The sequence below is a fragment of the Carlito syrichta genome, unplaced genomic scaffold, assembly GCF_000164805.1.
Source record: "Carlito syrichta isolate Samal-C Ts95f unplaced genomic scaffold, Tarsius_syrichta-2.0.1 Scaffold153889, whole genome shotgun sequence".
Lineage (NCBI taxonomy): Eukaryota > Metazoa > Chordata > Mammalia > Primates > Tarsiidae > Carlito > Carlito syrichta.
The window spans coordinates 187,136-201,310 of record NW_007097985.1 but is presented as its reverse complement, the minus strand read 5'-3'; the positions used below and the strand labels follow the sequence as shown (position 1 = coordinate 201,310).

At 44.0% G+C, this 14,175-nt stretch overlaps 1 protein-coding gene and 1 pseudogene across 4 annotated transcripts in view; one reads left to right on the top strand and one right to left on the bottom strand.

The window, feature by feature from the left end:
- Positions 1-4,676, top strand: part of LOC103252230 — a 7,633-nt pseudogene extending 2,957 nt beyond the window's left edge. The window contains exon 2 of the transcript XR_503774.2: positions 71-4,676. The product of XR_503774.2 is annotated as a vigilin-like (transcript). The remainder of the gene's footprint in view (positions 1-70) is intronic.
- The window catches only part of TARDBP (TAR DNA binding protein), a 10,388-nt gene continuing 286 nt past the window's right edge, over positions 4,074-14,175 (bottom strand). Inside the window, exons 2-7 of one of the 3 annotated variants that reach the window (XM_021709000.1) lie at positions 13,332-13,581; positions 10,598-10,761; positions 9,031-9,171; positions 6,521-6,691; positions 6,009-6,135; positions 4,214-4,994 (exon numbers count right to left, since the gene is read on the bottom strand). In XM_021709000.1, coding sequence (XP_021564675.1) covers positions 4,927-4,994; positions 6,009-6,135; positions 6,521-6,691; positions 9,031-9,171; positions 10,598-10,761; positions 13,332-13,569 — 909 coding nt within the window. In that variant the 5' untranslated portion in view covers positions 13,570-13,581 and the 3' untranslated portion in view covers positions 4,214-4,926. Of the gene's footprint in view, positions 6,136-6,520; positions 6,692-9,030; positions 9,172-10,597; positions 10,762-13,331; positions 13,582-14,175 lie in introns of all 3 variants that reach the window. The other 2 variants (XM_008050854.2, XM_021708999.1) reach the window with 2 other exon arrangements.

Here is a 14,175-nt window from a genome sequence, read left to right as displayed (position 1 = left end):
CAGCCACAGGCTCAGGCAATCCACTCACCTCAGCCTCCCAAAGCACGGGATTACAGGCTGAGCCACTGAGCCCGGCAGAGCAAAGATTTCATAGCACAATCTTTGGGCAGAAGGGTGAATGGATCCGTGAAATTTGTAACAAATTCCCAGAGGTTATCATCAGCTTTCTTGACCCAGCACAAAAAAGTGGTATTGTCCAACTTAGAGGGCCCAAGAATGAGGTGGAAAAATGCACAAAATACACGCAGAAGATGGTGGCAGACTTGGTGGAAAATAGCTACTCAATTTCTGTTCCGATCTTCAGTTTCATAAGAACATCATTGGGAAAGGAGGTGCAAACATTAACAAGATTCGTGAAGAAAGCAACACACCAAGATTGACTTTCCAGCAGAGAATAGCAATTCAGAGACCATTATCATCACAGGCAAGTGAGTTAAAGAAAGACTTGGCCAACATAGGTGAGGTGGAGGTCTCGATCCCTGCCAAGCTGCACAACTCCCTCATCGACATGAAGGGTTGTCTCATCTGCTGTATCATGGAGAAGTGCAGTGGGGTCCACATTCACTTTCCTGTGGAAGGTTCAGGAAGCGACAGTTATCATCAGGGGTCCATTCTCGGATACGGAGAAGGCCAAGCAGCAGCTTTTGCACCTGGCCAAGGAGAAGCAAACCAAGAGTTTCACATCCGCCAAGTCAGAACACAATTTCTCATTAGCAAAGGTGGCAAAATTCGCAAGGTGTGTGACAGCACCAGAGCCTGCATCATCTTTCCAGCAGCCGAGGACAAGGATCAAGATCTGATTGCCATCAGAGGAAAGGAGGATGCTGTCCAGGAGGTGCAGGAGTTGGAGGCCTTGATCCAGAACCTGAATAACGTGGTTGAAGACTACAAGCTGGCGGACCCCAAACACCACCACCACTTTGTCATCGAAGAGGCCAGGTTTTGCGGGAGATTGCTGAGGAGTATGATGGGATGGTAGCTTCCCACACTCCAGCACAGAGTGACAAAGTCACCCTCAAGGGCGGCAAGGACTGTGTGGAGACAGCCAAGAAACGCTTTCAGGAAATCACTGAGGAATCTGGAAGCTCAGGTGACAGTAGAACGTGCTATACCCCAGAAAGTCCACTGATCTGTCATGGGCCCCAAAGGTTCCAGAATCCAGCAGATTACTCGGGATTTCAATGTTCAAATTGAATTCCCAGAGAATGGGGACTAAGCGAGGGAGGGGAGGGGCCAAGGAAGATGCCCCCGGCTCTTTTAGGTGTGACGTCATCATCATCTCTGGCTGGAAAGAATAGCGTGAGGCTACCAAGGAAGCCCTGGAGGCACTGGTTCCTGTCACCATTGACGTGGAGGTGCCCTTTGATCTTCACCGTTACATCACTGGGCAGAAGGGAAATGGGATTCGCAAAGTGATGGATGAGTTTGAGGTGAACACACACGTCCCAGCACCTGAGCTACAGTCTGACGCCGTCACCATCACAGGCCTTGCTGCAAATTTGGACCAGGCCAAGGCTGGGTTGCCAGAGCATGTGAAGGAATTGGAGGCCAAACAGGAGGACCGGGCTTTAAGGAGTTTTAAGCTGACTGCCACTGTAGACCCCAAATACCATCCCGAATTGGGAGAAAGGGGACATGAACATCCAGTTTCCTGATAAGGATGATGGGACCCAGACCCAGGACCAAATTAACACCACAGGGCACGAAAAGAATACAGAAGCTTCCTGGGATGCTATATTAAGAATTGTGAAAGAAGAGATGGTTTTCAAGGACGTTTCCCTGGACCACCGTGTTCACGCCTGTATCACTGGTGCCCATGGCAAAGCCATCCGCAAAATCACGAATTTAAGGTAGACATTTGCTTTCCACAGAGCAGAGCCCCAGACCCTAACTGCGTCACAGTGACGGGGCTCCCAGATAACATGAAGGAATCCATTGACCACATCCTAAACCTGGAAGAGGAATACCTGGCAGATGAGGTGGACAGTGAGGTGCTGCAGGTATACATGAAGCCTCCGGTACACGAGTCCAAAGTGCCATCCAGAGGCTTTGTGGTGTGTGATGGGCCGTGGACTGCCAACAGCAGTGAGAAGGCTCCTGACATGAGCAGCTCTGAGGAACTTCCCAGTTTTGGGGCTCAGGTGGCCTCCAAGGCCCTCCCATGGGGTCCCAAACAATAATGATCAAAAGGCAGAAACCTATCTAGCCTGCTGACCCGAACCCCACCACCACACAATCGTTTGTCTCAATCTGACCCAGCAAGCTCTGTGTGCGTCCAGTATGGGGCCTGGTCGACACCCAGCACATGCTCAGGATCTGCTCCCTGACACTTGGCTCTGGGTGCTCCACTGTTTAACACTAAACAAAGTTAATTGAGCATTCTGTGGTGACACAAACTCTGGCTTCCTGATCCACCCAGCATGTCAGTCAGCACTCTGACCAGAGTTCCACAGCTGCGGCTAGGATTCGACTTCCTGTGTCATGATCTCAGAAAATAAATTTTCCTTGACTTTATATTAAAACAACAACAACAACAACAAAAAAAAACTTGCTTGATTTTAGTGGGCTATTCTTCTCTAGTAGGTTTTAACAGCTTTTAAACAAGTTTTCCAGTCTAACTAAATAGCTATTATTATATGTAAAAGCTTGTGCATATGAAGTGCAATGCTTGAGACTCAACTTGTAAAAGTAACTTTCCAGCGTCTTTTGTCACTTATAAAAAAGAAATTGTGTTTTTCCAGTAAGACTCCAGACACTAAGCTGTGGTGACAACAAACATTTTTATTCAACTGGTTCAAAAATTTTTAAAGAATTAATCCATTTAGGTGACCAAATAAGACTTCTAAAAACAAATCTTTGCCAAATAGTTTAAGTAATTCTCAACTTCAACTTGTGTTAGGGTAGAATAAATACCCACAGCTAGGAAGTACCATAAACATGTCAATAAAAGGCTAGCCAACACTGAAAGCCTTCCATGACCAGTTACTAGACTGTTTACAAGAGTGTAAATAAGGGATTAAAACCATGCCATTGACAAGTTAACTTACCCCTGGGCTCCTTGAAGGCTTGTCAGTTTAGTCTTTGGAGGTCCCCGAATACCATTTTAAGTGTTACCATGTTACTGCTGCTGAGTAACAGTGCAAGTGCTAAAATGCAAAATTCAGATGGTACAGGGTTTGGAAATCATGCAGATTTAGATGCAGAAAAAAAAATTAAAACAACTCAAGATCCTTTTACAGAGGAAACTGAATAATGAAACAACGTGGCGCTCACAAGTCTAAAGGACGACTTCATTGATAAATGTAACTTGCAAAATGACAGGCCTATTTATCATAATCTAATTAGGCAAGGGCATTAGGTAAACTACCAACACAAAAACGGTCACATTCTTCCAATTAGAAAACGAGCTCTCAACTCTCACACAGAATTAGCAGTTACATAGAAAGTACAATAGAGAATCAATGTGTTATTGCTTTTACATACTTAATTAACAGTGCACTGTGAGAGTGAGTCCTATAAGTGGTTTTACTCAACATCACTACGTTCCCCCACCCTTTGGAGGACAAAACCCATTTCGCTAAACACTTCCACAGACAACCCACCCCACTGGTTCTTAACGCTACCAGACTTCTTAATGGGTTTCAGGCACAAGGTAAATGGTGGTTTCTTCCACTTTATCCCTATTGCAATTAATTCCACTTTTCAAATCCCAAACTGGAAAGGTGCTGATATTCCCTCTTTTCAATTGATATGCTTTGCTACAAAGCATTTGAAAATAATCAACATTGTTTTGCCCACTCCCCCAAATATCTTTAGAAGGCATGATTTCCCACTGGAGATTTATACAGACCATGTAAATAGAACATCACCCAAATGCACAGAGGCACTAAGAAAAAGCCAGAGGGTACTGCTTACCATTTTAGGTGCGGTCACCCAGACTTATTAAAAACTAGATTTAAAAAGAAAAAAAAAAAAAATACTGTTCACTTTGGACAATGCAAGAACAAATAGCAATTAAGTCTGGGTATCAGGTGTCAATGCATGACAGGTGATGAATCCATTTGACTTGAGACAACTTTTCAAATAAGTTTATTTGAAGCAAAATAAACTATTGCCAAGAAACTTTATGAAAGTTCCATCTCAAAAGGGTCAAAAAAGGGGAATTAACTGCTATGAATTCTTTGCATTCAGGGCTGCAAAACAAAGACACATATTATTTAAATCAGTTTTATTTAAGAATTTCCAACATTGACAACTCTTATAAAAAGCATCCAAGCACAGGACACAGAACTGCAGCAAACAGCATTCTTAGGGGTAGCTAACAGACATTAGAACTTCCACCCTTCTTTGAGACACCTGAGCCCACTGGTGAACTCTGCTTCCAAGTACTCCTGCAAAGCACACCACAAGCTCAGTCCATGTTCTCAGCCCACCATCTCCAGTTCACATTACCACACTTACATATCAATAACAGAAGAGAACACACACCATACAGCATTCACAGCAGTTGACAGAGGGGCAGGGGGAATACAAGTATCGTGTCACTTAACACATTCAACTAACGTGGGTTATCTAAGAACAAAACTCACTTAAAGTCTTCCAACAGATGTGGATGTCCTTTGAATGCAAGAAACATTCGTACATTATTTGCTATCATTGCTCTCTGCACACTCTCACCAAAGCCACAGGATGGAGAGACACATCTCGCCAAGTTAAAAAAATATCCATTATGCACCACCAAGTCTCTGCACGCGCTCTCTCCTTTTCTCGCTCATACTAGCCTTTCATGCCTCGGCACCACCATCAATCCCACACAAGGTTCAAAAGTTCAAACAGCCTTCTGGTTCCATATCACAGCCTTGCGTTCATAGCGTTGATACGACTCCATGAAATAAAGAGTAGCGGATAAAAATGGGACACCCACCGTCAAAGACGCAGCCTGGGATGCGTGATGACGAGTTCTTGAATGAGAAAGCATGTAGACAGAAGGATTCCTATGGCAGAATATTTACAGCACTACTTTCAATGAAGTGCTTCTTCCATAAACATTTGAAATGAGATGAACTGCAGAGATTAAATGAAGGCTTCATATTGTACTTTTGTATATGAGGGGAGACAAGTGTTAAAAAACAAAAACAAAAGAACCAAACACTGTGACACCATGATCTCCCAAAAGGAGATTTTCTCAAGGAAAGAAATCCATATGGTGGGGTTCAAATTAAAACAAGGAGAAAAGAATGTAGTTCTAATCAATGGTTTCCATTTTGAACATGCAAAGAATTCACTTGACAAGTCCAGGGATAAATATTACAGGAGAAACCTTTTGATATCAATTGTAGTGTGTTGGTTTACCACACAGGCAAACAGCAGTTCACTTTCAACCATTCAATATTTCAACCCCTTCAGGTAACAAAACTTATAAAATTCCTTTAGCTCTTCCTCTTTTTCTAAAGAAAAATGTCAAAAATACTGCTGAATATACTCCACACTGAACAAATCAATTCTGAAAATTCTTAGTACATATGTATTTTACAATATACTTACCATGAGTTTAGAAAAACTGGAATTCCCACCACTCTATATCCACCAACCGTAACTCGCTGTCTACATGCCCCAGCCAGAAGATTTAGAATCCATGCTAGAGCCAAAGCCTCCATTGAAACCACTGCCTGACCCTGCATTCGATGCTGATCCCCAACCAATTGCTGCCCCAGAATTGGAACCACTGTAAGAGTTGTTTCCAGACCCAAAGGCCTGATTTGGCTCCCTCTGCATGTTGCCTTGACTTTGGTTATTTCCTGAGGGGCCTGACTGGTTCTGCTGGCTGGCTAACATGCCCATCATGCCCCAGCTACTCTGCAGTGCTGCCTGGGCTGCAGCCATCATGGCTGGATTAATGCTGAATGCACCAAAGTTCATCCCCCCACCCATATTACTACCTTGATTGTTTCCCAAGCCAGCACCACCCCCTCTACTGTTTCCAAATCCACCCTGATTCCCAAAGCCACCTGGATTACCACCAAATCTTCCACTTCTTTCTAACTGTCTACTGCTATTGTGCTTAGGTTCGGCATTGGATATATGTACGCTGATTCCTTTAATGATCAAGTCCTCTCCACAAAGAGATTGGGCAACCTATAAGAAATAAGGAATGTAAACAGGGGAGATCAAACCACTGATTTATACATCAAAGTAGCAATAAAACCTTGATTTCAAGCATAATTTATCTACACCAGAGGAAAAATATTAAACAAACGCTTATTTCATTTAAACCTCCAGTATGGCCTGTAGCTTGAGTAATGACAGCAGTGATATTTGTCTATTTTTAAAAGATAGGTAACATCCCCAAACACTACATCCTGAAAAACATCCCCAAACACTACATCCTGAAAAATATCTAACATATTTTCGATATAGGGATCACAAACACCTAGGCCCACATATCCTCCAACTTTACAAGATCAGAAAGTTGAGCCAAGGATGGTGATCTGCTGGGACAAATCAGTAAAGAGAACAATACCTGATCATCTGCAAACGTGACAAAGGCGAAGGCCCTGAACGGCTTGGGAATGAAGACGTCCACCACTTCCCCATACTGACAGAAGAACTGCTGCAGTTCATCGGCAGTCATGTCCTCGGTACAGCGCCCGACAAACACCTTTCTGCTTCTCAAGGGCTCATCGGGGCTTTGCTAGTGAAGTCAAAAGGAAGGAAAAAACCTCAGAAATATTTTACAAGCAATAAGAAAAAAGTATTATGGTAGGGGTATCACAAAACCTTCCTGCCTTTTTGCACAGGGACTCGTTAGCAAGCAGGCAGACTCCTGATATTTGCATCAGCACATCTCCTTCTTGTAAGATTTCAATGAAGAATCAAGTTTTAAATATGAAAAGGATAGTCATGCATCATTAAATGATGGGGATACGCTCTGAAAAATGTGTTGTTAGGCGATTTCATCATTGTACAAGCATCAAAGAGTATACTTACTACACAAAGCTGGATGGTGCAGCCTACTACACACCTAGGTATGGCCCAGGTTCCAAACCCATATGGCATGTTACTGTTTCAAATCCTAAAGACTACTGTTAATGCAATGTATGTATATTTAAACACAGAAAAGGTATTACTGGGCTAGGCATGTGGCTCATGGGAAGCGGAGGTGAGAGAATTGCCCGAGCCCAGGGGTTCGAGACCAGCCTGGGCACTTAGTGAGACCTTGTCTCTAAAATAAATCAAGAAAAACTAGCTGGGCATGGTGGCTACTTGGAAGGCTCAGACAGAGGGATTGCCTGACATCAGCAGGTTGAGGTTGTGGTGGCCATAAGCATGCCACTGCATTCCAGCCTGGGTGACAGAGTGAGACTCCAACTTGGGAAAAAAATTTAAAAATTTAAAAAAACAGAAAAGGCATTATTATACAAGGTATTATAACTTTATGGGACCAGTGTTGTACATGTGATCCATTGTTGACCAAAACTTCACTATATAATTGATACAGAACTGTATTTAGATTTAAAAAGTCAATGATTGAGAAATCTCCTGACAAAGATGATAGTCCAAATAAGCAAGTCTTATTTGCTTGCTTGGAAGAAGTGAGACCTAGCCGGGCTCGGTGGCTCAGCCTGTAATCCCGCGCCTTGGGAGACTGAGGTTGAGTGGACTGCCTGAGCCCGCAGGTTCGAGACCCGCCTGGGCAACTTGGCGAGACCTCATCTCTACAAAAAATGAGCCGGGCGTGGTAGTGCGCACCTGTAGTTCCAGCTACTTGGAAGGCTGAGGCGGAAGGACCACCGGAGCCCAGTAGGTCGAGGCTGCGGTGGCCGGGAGCGGCCACTGCACTCCAGTCTGGGCAACAGAGTGAGACTCCGACTCAAGAAAAAAAGAAAAAGAAGTGAGACCTTTATAAAAAGATTAATGTATTCTCATTATGTTTTAGACGAGGGAAGACTCAAGAAAAACCTCAGAATTATCTTTAAGAGGGCAGGCCCCTTGTAGTACACTCGGAATTTGTTCCTCTGGATCACACAGTCAACCAAAATTGTGAGAAGCTTGTGTCACCATTTATGGAAGAAACATCCTGAGTTTTGGCAAACAGGTGACTGGTCTACCCACCATAACAATGTAACCATCCATACTGTGCTGAGTGTTCAACAGTTTTTGACCAAAGATGGCACCTGATCTCGCCCTGAGTGACTTTTTTTGTTTCCCTGAATGAAAAAAGTCCTCAAAGGAAAATGTTTTGCCGATGTGGAAGAGGTGAAACAAACAAACCAACAGAAGCACCCAAAGGGATCAAAAGCGACAAATTCAAAACCTGTTATGAGAGTAGAAAAAGCACCTCAACAAGTGTATTTCATCAAATGGAGAGTATTTTTTTATTTTTTTTGAGTTGGAGTCTCACTCTGTCGCCCAAACTAGAGTGCAGTGGCCGCTCCCAGCCACCGCAGTCTCGACCTGCTGGGCTCCGGCGATCCTTCCGCCTCAGCCTTCCAAGTAGCCGGAATTACAGGCATGTGCTACCATGCCCGGCTGATTTTTTGATTTATTGTAGAGATGAGGTCTTGCTGCCCAGGCGGGTCTCGAACCCATGGGCTCAGGCAATCCATTCACCTCAGCCTCCCAAAGGCGCGGAATTACAGGCTGAGCCACCGAGCCTGGCTAAATGGAGAGTATTTTAAAAGTGACTAAAGTTTAAGCATGTAAGAATACAGAATTTCAATTTATATATTCTGGGGTTTTTTTGGGTCCCCCCTCATATAATTATGCAAGAAACTGTCAATGTCACAAAAATAAGACAAAGGAAGAATAAAATGAACAGCTTTAGTTTGGTAGGCTAATAAACTAAGTATTTCAAACAAACATAAAATACTCAGCATGCATTAAGATCCTAAGGCTTCAACAAGGCAAAGAGATTTCAAAAACACCCTCCCACTACCTTTCCTAAGTGTTTGTAACATCTTATCTTACAGTGTCTTCTAAGGATGTTTGTCAGTAAAAATTCCCAAAACCTAGGAAAACAGGGCAAAGTACCTTAGAATTAGGAAGTTTACAGTCACACCATCGTCCATCTATCATATGTCGCTGTGACATTACTTTCACCTGGGTTTCATATTCCGTAAAACGAACAAAGCCAAATCCTTTTGAATGGCCAGTTTTAATATCTTTCTTGACCTAGAAAATATTAATTAAATTTACTCTAAAAAAGCACACCCCCCCAATATCAAAGTCCCTCGACATAAAATTTGAATGGCTTCAATTGGATGCATGAGGCTTAATTAAAACTTAAACCAAGTAATGGCCAGGCGTGTTGGCTCATGTCTGTAATCCTAGCACTTTGGGAAGCCAAGGCAGGAGGATTGCTTGAACCCAGGTGTTTGAGACTAGCTAGGCAACATAGTGAGACCTCGACTCTACAAAAAAAAAAAAAAAAAAAAATTAGCCGGGTATGGTGCATGCGCCTACAGTCCAAGTCACTCAGGAGGCTGAGGCAAGGAGTTGCAGGCTGCGGTGAGTTGTGATTGTGCCCCTGCACTTCAGCCTGGGCAATCGAGCGAGACCTTGACTCAAAAACCAAAACCAAGAGAAAAAACAAACAAACAACCCCCTTCCCCCCAAAACAAGTTAGTCTTGGGATAAAAGCAAGGAGTTTAATAAGTGTTAACACAGTATTTTACAATGAGTGCAAAGATAAACTACATTTACAAATCTTAACAAAATGAGATAAGCAGAAAACTCTCCCATCATGCACTATATAAAGAAAAAAGTCAATGATACCTATTTCCCATAAGCCTTCATGCTTATGAAGGATTTTACAATATTACAGGCTAAAAAACAGATGGTACACACATAAAGGAAGACAAATTTCTTTTTCTTTTGAGTCAGAGTCTCACTCTGTTGCCCAGGCAGGAGTGTAGTGGCATGCTCAAGGCCACCACAGCCTCAAACTACTGGGCTCAGGTGATCCTTCTGCCTTAGACTTCCAAGTAGCTGGAACCACAGGCGTGTGCCACCACGTCTGGGTGACTTTTTTTTTTTTTTTTTTTTTTATTGTAGAGATGAGGTCCCACCATGTTGCTCAGGCTAGTCTCGAACCTCTGAGATCAGGCAATCCTCTCAACTGTGCCTCCCAAAGTGCTGAGATTACAAGTAAGTGTGACCCACCACTCCCGACCCCAAATTTCTTTTCTTTCTTTATTTTTGAGTTGGAGTCTCACTCTGTCGCCCAGACTGGAGTGCAGTGGCCGCTTCCGGCCACCACAACCTCAACCTGCTGGACTCTGGTGATCCTTTCGCCTCAGCCTTCCAAGTAGCCAGAATTACAGGCATACGCTACCACGCCCGGCTGATTTTTTGATTTATTGTAGAGATGAGGTCTTACTGCCCAGGTGGGTCTCGAACCCGCGGGCTCAGGCAATCCACTCACCACAGCCTCCCAAAGGCGCGGGATTACAGGCTGAGCCACCGAGCCCGGCTCCAAATTTCTTTTTAAATATCCTGTATGTATAAAAAGTATGAGGGACACGGCCACTAAAGTAACGGGAATGCTGTGTGTTCATTTACTGGTAAAGAAAGACTGTTCCATGCAATCCAACTTTACCTGAACCATAAGCACTTCCCCAAAGGTACTAAAATAGTCTTTCAGATCCTGTTCAGTTGTTTTCCATGGGAGACCCAACACTATTAAGTCGGATGTTTTCTGGACTGCTCTTTTCACTTTCACCGCTGATGAAGCATCTGTCTCATCCATTTTTCTTTTGTTATCTAAACAAAATGAGCAGAAACCATTTAGAAATCCTCATTATCGCTTCTTTAAAAACACACTACTTTTTATGTCTAGAAATCTAGAGAAGCAAAATAGACTCTAAGAAGTAATGTCAGCATCAAGGGCAGAACAGAAGTCTGGCCAAGTGGATGAAGTGCTTTCCTGGTGTAAATTCAGTGACCTCCCCCATTCTGGTGTTGTAATACCTCAAGGTTACAAATGATCCCTCTCAACAGGGTTAGTGCAACAAAAATAATTCTACTTCACTCTGTCTTTAAAACAGGTTAAGTAGGAAAAACACAGGTTAAAAACAGTGTAATACTATCTTTGTGGCTATTAATTACATTGGCTTAGTTACTTGAATGCCTATGGTATTATTTAGAGGTTCTATGCTGGGCACAGTGGCTCACACCTGCAATCCCTGCACTTTGGGAGGCAGAGGTGAGAGGACTGCCTGAGCCCAGGGGTTCGAGACCAGCCTGGGCAACTTGGTGAGACCTCGTTGCTGCAATAAATCAAGAAAAACCAGCTGGGCATGGTGGCTACTTGGAAGGCTCAGGCAGAAGGTTGAGATAGAAGGATTGCCTGAGCCCAGCAGGTCAAGGCTGCGATAGCCACGAGTATACCACTGCTCTCTAGACTGGGCAACACAGTGAGACTCTGACTTAAAAACAAAGAAAACAAAAGTAAAGGTTCTATACCAAAAAATTAGCAACCTTTATATTCTGATGTAGATTTAAGAGTGATTTTTTCTTTTTATCTTTTCTAAGCTTTCAACAATGAATATACATTAATTTTCTAATAAAAAAGAAAACCAAGCACAGTGGTGTGCGTATGTAATCCCAACTACTAGGGAGGCCGAAGGGGTAGGACCACTTGAGCCAAGGAGTTCAAGGCCGTAGTGCACTATGATTTGCACCTACGAAGAGCCACCACATAGCCTGGGCAACAGAGCAAGACCCCATCTCTAATTTAAAAAGAAAAAAAATCCTTAGATTAATTTAAAAAGCCTAACCTTAGGTTACCTAGAAGGGAAGGGAAGAAGAATTAAACTTCTAGACAATGTTTTGCATACTGACCAAGTTTGATGGACCTTTTTGCGATATCAAGTTATAAGACCAGAACCCCAAAATCATAACTGGAACTTCATTAATTCAAGGTTTTGGGCTGGGCACAGTGGTGCACACCTATAAACCCAGAACTTTGGGAAGCTGAGGTGGAAGGACTGCTTGAACCCAAGAGTTTGAGATCAGCCTGGGCAACATACTGACACCTTGTCACAACAACAACAAAAATGTAAATCAAACAATTAAACAGGCATGGTGGTACCTGTAGTCCCAGCTACTTGGGAGTCTGAGGTAGAAGGATTACCTGAGCCCAGGAGGTTGAGGCTGTGGTGAGCCACGAACATGATATTGCACGCCAGCCCAGGCGACACAGTGAAAACCCAGCTCAAAATGATAACAAGAAAAGATCTGTGCTATGGTAATTTTTTTTTTTTTAAATTGGGGGTTTCACTCTGCTGCCCAGGCTGGAGTGCAGTGGCATGACGACAACAATCATAGCTCACTGGCTCCTGCAGCCTTGACCTCCTGGGCTCAAGTGCTCCTCCTGCCTCAGCCTCCCAAGTGGCTAGGACTGCAGGTGCCACCACTCCTGGCTAATATTATTTATTTATTTCATTATTTTTTGGAGGGTAGAGATGAGGTCTTGCTATGTCACCCAGGCTGGTCTCAAACTCCTGGACTCAAGCAATCTGCCCACCTCAGCCTCCCAAAGCACTGGGATTACAGGTATGAGCCACCATGCCCAGCCTGATACTACAAGTGATATGCATTTAAGGAAAAAAAGAAGGCAGACTGGTTGAGTGAATGATGTAAGATCAAAAGGACAATGACCAAACCAAAATACTGGAGCACTTTAGAAAACCTATTTACAACACTGATAAAACTGCATTCTTAGTAATCCCTTAAATTTGGTCAACTTGGCAACACTTATTCAGATAATAATTTTCTTCTTTTTAAATTTTTTCATTTTAAAGATGTGAGGTACAATTCATGGTTAGGTATACAAATGTTCATCATCCAGGTACCCTTGTTGATGAGGTATACCCCATTCCCCGGCAGATTCCCACTACTGCGAGATAATTATTTCAATACATCATTTTCTCTTTTAAAATGTTCTGTACCGCCTGGGCAACTTGGCGAGACCTCATCTTCTACAATAAATCAAAAAATTAGCCAGGCGTGGTAGCACGCGCCTATAGTTCCGGCTACTTGGAAGGCTGAGCGGAAGGATCGTCGGAGCCCAGCAGGTCGACGCTGCGGTGACCAGGGGCGTGCCCCTGCACTCCAGTCTGGGTGACAGAGTGAGACTCCAACTCAAAAAAAAAAAAAAAAAGTTCTGTAATTCCAATTTCCACAAATACAGACTAATAGTCTTCCAAATTAGTCTAACAGTGACACTGAAAGAAACACATAACTTCTAAGAGACATCTGGCCATGATCTATGGATGAGACACAAACTTGACCACGCTTCAGCATCATTATAAAACCAAATGGTAACACACCTTTGGGATAGTTGACAACATATACCAGATTTCCCCAGCCAGCATCGGGGGCGTGCAAGATTCCTTCCACCAGTCGGACACCTCTCATACACTGCGACACTGGATTCCGGTAGCGCAGCCCACATGCTCCTGGAAACTGGGCCGTGACCGTGGACAGCAGTACCGTCCCATCATCTTCTGATGGTATCTCAATGGGCTCATCATTCTCGTCTTCAGTTACCCGAATATATTCAGACATCTTTTTTTTTTTCTTAAAAAGAAAAGAGAGATCAATGACCAACACTCATACCAGGATAACCGTTTCATTAGAATCGGCTAACGTACCACCCCTTTATGGTTCTAACTTCCAGAAAAATTCTTGTTTGGATTGTTATACGTACTGGTTATTTCTGAAAACTGAGACGAAGCCAAGGATAGTGATTTCCTATCAAAATGTGATGCCTGGCCAGCTCATTCACTTAGCATTTATCGAGGTCTCACTACGCGTCTGGCACTGAATCTAACCGTGAGCCCCACGCGGTTTGCTACTTACGAGGGCTGGGGGTAAGCCCGAGAAAAAGTGATTAAGTAGCTACTCGTTACAATCGGGAGAGAGCCGGGGAGAACCCAGGGGTCCCAGCGGGCGAGCGACGCAGAAGCCGGGACACGGGTGAACAAGAGGGGGGCGCGCCCCTCTGCTCCTCCTTGTGGGGCTCCCGGGGCCCCTTCAGAACTTGGGCAGCCGGGACAGCGGCGACAGGTCCGCGGCGCCGCGGGCCGCCATCTCCCGGCAGCCAGCGCGACACGGCCGGGGGAGGAGCTTTCGGCGCGGCCCGGGGTGGGGCCGCAGGGGCGCGAGGCCCGA